Source organism: Fundulus heteroclitus, chromosome 5 (assembly GCF_011125445.2).
Source record: "Fundulus heteroclitus isolate FHET01 chromosome 5, MU-UCD_Fhet_4.1, whole genome shotgun sequence".
Taxonomy (NCBI): domain Eukaryota; kingdom Metazoa; phylum Chordata; class Actinopteri; order Cyprinodontiformes; family Fundulidae; genus Fundulus; species Fundulus heteroclitus.
In genome coordinates, this window is record NC_046365.1 from 8,791,857 (window position 1) to 8,800,225 (window position 8,369).

The 8,369-nt window shown below is 45.6% G+C and overlaps 1 protein-coding gene across 2 annotated transcripts; it reads right to left on the minus strand.

The window, feature by feature from the left end:
• Positions 1 to 1,037: 1,037 nt before the first annotated feature.
• On the minus strand, positions 1,038 to 8,063 carry rnf11a (ring finger protein 11a). 2 transcript variants are annotated; one of them, XM_012877661.3, is made up of 3 exons: positions 7,700 to 8,063; positions 5,160 to 5,329; positions 1,038 to 2,420 (listed from the first exon to the last, which is right to left on the minus strand). In XM_012877661.3, the coding sequence occupies exons 1-3, from the start codon at positions 7,796 to 7,798 to the stop codon at positions 2,249 to 2,251; spliced, it is 441 nt and encodes a 146-aa protein (XP_012733115.2). In that variant the 5' UTR covers positions 7,799 to 8,063; the 3' UTR covers positions 1,038 to 2,248. The 2 variants fall into 2 exon arrangements, with proteins under 2 accessions (XP_012733115.2, XP_012733114.2); XM_012877660.3 differs by having other exon boundaries at positions 5,160 to 5,332.
• Positions 8,064 to 8,369: the final 306 nt, after the last annotated feature.

The following is an 8,369-nucleotide window of genomic DNA, read 5'->3' on the forward strand; positions in this document are numbered from 1 at the left end:
TCAATAGAAGAACAGTTTTCCTTCCTTTTTGCATTCCAGCCTATCATGTAGGTTAATACTACAGTCATTACATCCTCTCAACCAAGTGCAGACCCAGGAACCAAGCTCCGCCCCCTTTAAAGAGCTCAGAAAGCACAAATTCTTTGAAAAGTTGGTTAAATAAAGGGTTGAGTTTGAATTCAGTGTTTGTTGTTCTTTATTTAAAAATAGGTCATTAAACGGCATCAAATGGCCAAGGCTGCACTTAAATATGTTTTGAATTTGTTGATAATTATCGATATGCTTTTTTTCCCCTATATCGTCCAGCCCTAGTTTCTTCATTAGAAGCACATGAGTTTCTTTGACATGTTTCAGTCTGGTGTCTGTAACCATTACTCCAAGCAAACGGCCTTATAGTCTCTAGCGACACCATGTCAGCTGACTCGGTGGCTTTCTCAGCCGTGACCTGGCCTTAACTAAAGTGAATTTACATTATTGTTGATCACCAGGCTCTACGATGTGGTCGGTATATCTGGACAGCAGTCTTCTCCCTGGAAGAAGCAATAGTGATCTCACCGATAAGATGGTGTCTGAATTTTGAAATCTGTCAGGTGGCATACCAATGAATTCAGCTCCTTTTATTTCACCCCGCAGACTTTTATTGCAAAACAATACCCTGACCTTCCTAACTAGCTTTAGTCTGATGAGAATCTCTTTAATTGTTCACTTATGTCCAGTAAGTAGAAGAAATATATAACAGAATTACATTTTGTTGCATACGTGCATAGACAAACAGGGAAGTCACTTGGAACTGATTGATTTTAGAAAAGTTAAATATTTTCCTGTCTTAACAGGAAAAACCTACAGTTTGCTGAACCATGGAATAGTTTTTCTGTGAACCCCGCCTGAATAATCTCCCCAGCTGAAGTAAAAGGATATTAAGACCACAGCACAAGAATTATTATGTTGTTTCCCCTTTGATTGCCCCTACAAGCCAAAACATTAGGATTAAAAAAAAAGAAATCAATAAAAGCAATGAACACGACTCCACTTCTGAAAAGAGTTAAAACTCACATTTATTGTGATTTTTTTTTTTTTGAATTTTCAAAACGTTGTGCACATTTTGCATACATTATAAATTAAAACACACACAGACTGTTGCTGCTTGCTGCAGCAGCCAGGTCACCTCTCCAGCCTGGTGAAACAGAATGTGACGCATTGTGCTGGTATGTGTCTCCTCCTAGAGGAAAACTAAAGAACGACAAAGTAAGAGTCAAAAAGTGATTGTACTTCACAGAACTTAGCCCAACCATTACCAAAGGCACAGCGAGTGCACAGTAAATCAGAAACGCCGTCGTACTCGGAGCCTCTTAACGGCTGAAGTCAGGCTTCACGTTGCCTTTACATCCCTGCCTGCTGCTACGGCTGCTTGTTTCACCAGTTCTCCCGACGCGACGCGCATGCCGCCTCGCGTTTTGTGCTACCGAACTCTGGAGCCTTGGGAATCACTGGCAGAAGTTCAAAAACTGCATAACCAAAGCAAACGTAAATGTTTCTGACAGTAAACCAAAACACGCAAACTGGAAGGACTGTATTTTAAATCAAAAGCCAAGCGGAGAATTCAAACGGAGGAAAAGATCAACCCAACAACGCAACCAACACTGGCAAAAAAAAAGAAAAAAAAAAAAAAAAAGAGGAATCCTCTAATCAGGTTGACAGCTGAACTGATAACGTCGGAAAAGCCAGAAGTCCTGACAACGTGAGTCTGATCAGGAAAACTAAGGTGAACGCTGGGAAGGTGTTTCTTGCAACACCCCGGACCAAAAGATTCTCTCAAAGAAAACCCTCCTTTCTCTTCAAGTTTTCATTGGCAACTTGACAAACAATGAGGTCACATGACTGACAAATGTCCCAAGCTGAAATGACGGACAATGCTCCATCAAAGGGGAAGCAAACTCTACTGATGACCTTAAAAATCATGGTATTTTATCTCTTTTTTTTTTATATACTTCAAGCACAGCGTTTGCTGGTCTGACAGGCCTCTCCGCATTTCCCTACAGCAGAAAGGCAAACACACAGGTGTGTATCAAATCTATAGAAACGCGCCGTAGAAAACTGTTCCTGACGTGCGTCATCTTCTCCCCATAGAGCTTCCAAACATCTGCACAGGGCCGCCCCGCCCCGGCTAGCCCTGTTAAACAGCTAGGGTAGTCTGGCTAAAAGCGGGGCGTCTACTTCTGGGCAGCAGCGCCCGGCGGGTGGCCGGTGCTCAGTTGGTTTCGTAGGTGCAGAGCAGGGCTGCGTCGACGGGCTCCATGCAGGAGGGGCAGGTGAAGGAGCGCATCAGCCAGGGGTCGATGCAGTCCAGGTGGTAGATGTGAAGGCAAGGCAAGAACCGGATGGGATCGCCGTATTCAAAATCCACCATGCAGATCACACACCTGAGGAGGAGAGACGCAGCACGTCAGCAAGCATCGGCGCTCTTACCTCACAGCCACAGGCGGCGGTGCATTTTACCGGCTTGGCGTGCGACAGAACACAAAGCAGCACATTACTGGGACGTGGAAGGCAAACCATTCAAAGCTGTCCGGCTTGGTTCCCCACATAAAATCTGAAAAATGAGGCGTGTACCTGCATCCTGAGCATATACCTGGTAGAATCACCTCTGGGGGTTATTGCAACTGCGTGTTTTTCTGGGGCCGTGTCTTTGCTAGCTTTACACGTCTAGAGACTGAACACCCTGTCCTTCTCTTCTTTTCAAAGTAGCTCAGGATCAGTCAAACTGCATGGAGAGCGTCTCTCGACGGCAGTTCTCAGGTCTCACCGCAGGTTGATAGCTGCATGTAAAGGCTGGACTTTGACTTGACCAATCTCAGAAATGAATGATTTGGATCTGAACATTGTAGCTCTGGCTGGACGTTTTGGGTCATTCCGAAAGAAAAAAAAGCGTCCAAAAAACAAAACAAAACAAAAAAACCTCCCCACAACATAACCCTGCCAGCGCCATGTTTCACCACACATAACATGTTGCATGTAGATTAAACATGTTTCATGCAGATCTCATGTGACCAGGGTACCATTTTTCCGCATGCGTGCTTCATCCCCTACATTGCATGTGGTAAGCAGCAATCAGGACTTCTGATGGACTCCTATGAACATGGATTTCTTCTCGCCACTCTTCCCTGGAGGCCGGCAGAGTGAAGCGGCTACTAGTTGCCATGTTATCAGATTCTGCCACCTGAGCCGTGGGTCTCTGCAGGATCCGTCTGAGACCAAAATACGCTGTACTCTTTCCCTTTTCAGGTGATGGGCTGAGCAGAGACGTTCAAAGTTTGGGTTGTTGCCTTAGAATCTAACTTTCCATTCATTCTTCCTGACCTGTCTCCAAGGTTCCCTGGTCTGCTTGGTGTTACTTCACCACTGTTCTCTAATAAAAATCCTGCTGGATATCCAAACTGATCTTGAATGTGTTGGGAACTAAAGGATGCCGCATCATCTGATGAAAATAAAAACGGCCAACCCACAGTGAAAGTGAAAAACTGATGTGGCAGGATTGTCCAGGTCGCTGAAACGTCATTGCAGCAACTCACATCCGGTACTCGGTAGTCAGTACGGCTCCCACGTGCTGGTGTGCATGCCTGATGACGTCGGGGCAGGTGCCTATCGAGGCGACGGATGGTGTCCAGGTGTGTCCTCCCAGATCCTCACCAGGTGATAAATTAAAGAATTATTTTTGTTCTTTGACAATGTATTTTGGGAAAAACTGGTTAGTTTTAAACTAAGAGCAACATATTAGTCGTGCCTGTTATGTTGCTCAAATAAAACTAAGAAAAACATGTGTTATTTTGCTATAACTTCTTTTAACTAGTGGTGAGAACCTATGACAATGTGTTGTGGGAAAGACTGTTTCTGTATTCCTTATTTTGCTTATATTTGCACTATTATCTGAGTTTGCAATATTATTTTGCTTCACACACTGCTGAGATGCTGGGAACGGTTTTTGTTTTGGAAACGGGACGAACAGCTCAGATGGGAGGGAGAAGTGGCCACTCTCGCTCCCATCTGATACTTTGTTTATTGGTATAAAAAGGAGGGGACCGCCCTCAGTCGTTGAAGTCAGCCGTGGGTTGTATGGACGCCCGGCCGCGTGGATTGTGCTCTAAGCGGACTGACCGACTTCCCAGTCCTAACCATGGTAAGAGATGGAACAACACGCCTGTTTGAAAGCTTGTCGGCTTTAAGTGCTTGCTACTTTGCGGTTGCGAAGTGCTTGCTGTTTTGTGTTGGTGTGTTCTGTGGGGAATAATAAATGTGGGCCTTATATTCTAACAGAAACAATGTTTGAGTCCTTATTTGTGTTTGCCGATCTCTCCAGATCCTGAAATGAACATTTCATAAAACACCAGGGCATCACTGAGCTCCTGGACAGTCTGAGATTGAACCTGCTGGTGCTGGATGGACCTAAACATGACAGAGATGTTCTCATGGATTTAGATCAGGGGCGCCTGGAGGCCAGTCAACAGTACCAGCTCCTTCATCCTCCAGGAACTGCCTGCGTAACCTTGCCACATGAGGCCGGGCATCATCATGCACCAGGAGGAACCCAGGACCCCGTGAATCAGCCAAGGCTCTAACAATGGGAGTCAGGATTGTTGGCAGCCAGGGTGCTATCATTTATCCTGCACGGGTCTGTACGTCCACCACCAAACCCATCATCCTGGACAGTGCCGCAGGCGGCATTAAGCTCACCGCAGCTTCTCCAGACCCTTTCCAGTCTGTCACATGAGCTCAGCTGTGAAAAGAACAGGGCGCCAGAACAGGGGGGGGGGGGGGGGGGGTCGTCTCATTGTTGCCCCTGGTGTTCATTTTGTCAACACCAAACCAGCCGACGGCCATCACCAGCCCCCTCTACTACTGAACTGACCAGATCGATGTTCCACACCTTTAACTGGCTGAATGTTATTCTCTGATCAAACGCTGTTCCTCTCGTTTTTTGAGCAGTGATTCCACTTCACAATAATCTGCTTCCCTGTGTTGGTGCATTGCATAAAACCCCCACGACAACACAGGAAACGTTGCAGCAACGCAGCGCCAAAATGTGCTAAATCTCATTGGGTATGAAAACTTTTGCAAGGTTTTTTTTTTTTTTTGATGGTACAACGTCCCCGTTGAGGACTTACTCTTTTACTTTCTTCTCCGAGGGGTCAGACCCCGGGTCGAAGACACCTCTGGGAAGATGCTGGATGAGTCCGATTCGCTGAGCGATGCGGATCTGCTCCTCCTCGGTCAGCTGATTGGCCAGACGGCTCTCCCCCGGCGTGGGGTGGAAGACGGGCACCGGTGGGGCGTGCTGCTGGAACGAACAGATCACCAAAATCAGCTCTAAAAGCAGAGTCCACGAGTCAAATCCATACACTGTTTTTTCCCCTCCCTGCACTGATTCTAAGCTTTGCTCCCCACAGGATTTCTGCTGGTAGAGCTAGTGCTCTGTAACATCTTTCATAACAAGTAATCGCCCTAACGGGAGAGTGGTTTTACGCTCTGGACCAGCTGATTGAGCGTATCAGCAACCAAATAACACCTGGATTAAGACCACAAATGCCAGACAGGTGAAAAAAAGAAAAAAAAAAAGAGAAAGACGCGAAAAGCAGAGCACGTGGGGAACGTTAGCTGCGTGGCAAATAAACACAGACGAGGATGGACAGCTGGCAGGGACACAGTGGGAACATCAGGAGCGTGGTGTTTGAAGTTTTTACTGACACACGCTGCAGAGTCCATTTATCTGACCGTAGAATTACACAGGCAGGCAAAGACGGACGATTAAGAGGCATGACCCGTCATTCCTGTATCCTCTGCAAAGTATTGATTTTTTTTTCTCTCACTGATATTTAATCATTAGTTAATAAGTAAGTGGTGGGTGGGTTAGGGGGCTTTGGTGATTGTTTTTATGCCCCTTCCTCAGCTCCAGAAATGTACGCAGGTTTCCTTAACATTTGGCACAATTGCTTTTTAACCTGCAGGGATCGGATCAAACGTTTTGGGGAATCCTCCTACAGGCTCCTCTCACTAGTTCACCAGTTCTGTCTCGTTCCTCCTGGCAGAACCTCTGGTTACGGAGGTTTCAGCTCAGCTCACTAATCCTCTACAAGAACAGAGATCAGGACATTTATGAAGGCCACTCCAACACATTCACTTTGCCGCCCAACAGCCACCTTTTCACTCATTTGGAGAATAATTAGTTACCGTTACCTTTCATTGGGAAGACCCATTCAGCTTCAATACACACACACACACACACACACACACACACACACACACTAGGGTGGGCGATATGGAGCAAACATAATAACTCAATGTTTTGAGGCTGAATCCCGATATACAATATTTATCTCAATGTATTTTTATTTTCATAAAGTAATGATCAAAAGGCATCTCTGAATCAAAGCTTTATCCAAGATTTCTCACAGGCACATTATTTTTAACAAACAGATAAATAGATAAATATGACAAATAGCTGAAAAAAATAACCTACTGGAACACATAAAAGTATAATTCAAATGCAAGATAAACCATCTCGATATAAACCGTATACCATCTCATCTTATGTCTGTTTTTTTTATTTTTTAATCTTGATATTTTTTTATAATCTTGATATACTGCCCAGCCCTAATTCATTCCTGGAGCGTTCTCTGAAGGTCGGAACGTGAAAGTGGAGGATAACTTGTGGGGAACAAGCGATCCCCAATAGATACCATTATAAATAAATAAATCGCACAATGCTAAAACTGATCTCCAGAGAACCTTTACGAAACATTTTCTAGAGGTTCTCCGAAGGCTAGAAAAACCTGCAACCTTCAGAGAACGTTCCCAGAAGCGTTCTCTCAGGGTTATGTGCGGTTTGCGACTCGGGGGACATTCTCTAAACCGTGAAAGTAGCAGTTCGGCCTTTAAGATCATCCCCCCCATGCTCTTATAAGGTTTTGCTGTGAAACTTCTGAAACAGCCTTTCAGAAAAACTTTAGAGAACCTTTCTTGACACTTTCCATGAAGTCCCTCTTGTCTTGTCCAGGTCCTCTCTGCAGGTTGGGGAACCTGAGGTGTTCTAAGGGTTATGCGCTGTGTAACTTTCAGGGAACGTTCTGGGAACTCAGAGGTTGCACTGAGAACGTCTTAGTTTAGCTTTGAAGCTTAAACTAAAAGTGTGACGTAACTTTTAGAAGTTCCTGATAGTCATCACGCAGTCTGAGCTGAAACTAACCTTCGCTCTACTTTAGTAGAACCTTTTCGCGAAGCAAGTCTGGAGATTAGGGAAACGGTACCGGCTAGGGAACGTTTCTTAAAGGTTTCCGCTAAGATTATTACATGTACGCCAAGAAAATGCTGATTTTAAGCAGAATTACGTCTAAAACCCCACCGGAAACAACAAAGAGTGTTGCACATTACAGTTGGAAGTACGTTTCTTATGTTTAGAGGCGCCAAGCAGATCCAGTTCCAACGCGTCAATACGCGGTGCGGTAATGGACTTGTAATGTGAAACCAAAACAGTAGAAGCTCTCCTTCAGTCTCATACTTGGCCTCAGAAACTAGTCTGGATTGTGATGAACCAGGAACGCTGGGTTTTTTGGTCACACTGCTACAACATTCTACATTTTATATGAAACCTTGTCCCCATCCTGAGCTTCAGGGCTGCACTAACCCAATCTACCCCCCGGCTGCTCACCTGGTAGGGCGGCGGGGGCTCTCCGGGCAGACTGCCCCCCTCGGACTCGTTCAGCAGTGAAAAGTCATCCCCACCTTGTGAAAACAGGCAGTTCCCCATTGACCTGAAACCACCATGAGAGAGAAGGCGGACGCTTCTTTTTTGTGGGCAGAAGTCTGCAGGGAACGAGCCGTTTAGTCGCGGAGAGGAGGCGGCAGGAAGGACGAGTTCAGGCGAATCACCGCTGGGCGCGGAGTAATACGGCGGCTCTGCGTCCCGGCAGGTGACACAGATGTTAATGGACTGTTTTGACCAGGTAGACGCGGCCAGCTGTTTGGTGTGTTTACGCCAGCAAACAAGCCGGAAATGTCGTCATAAGGAAGCTGGCCAATACGGAACTTCCGACTTGCGTTTCAAAATAAAAGGTACAAGAACAGAAGAAAAACTTTTCCCACCAACTTTAAACTAATTTTAAAAGCAATCCAAACTTTGTAGAGTTGTTGTCATGCCTCTGTTACAGTGGCCCATGGAATAACCCCTAGATTTCTCCTCTCCTGTGGAATACGACAATAATTTCCACTCAGACATTTTCCCGTTTCTTCATGCAAATCATGGTCACTCATTAAAAAAAGCCTAGTTCCAGGGTGAAGTGACTTTGTGTAGCAACATACATGATCTCACTTAGCTGGAG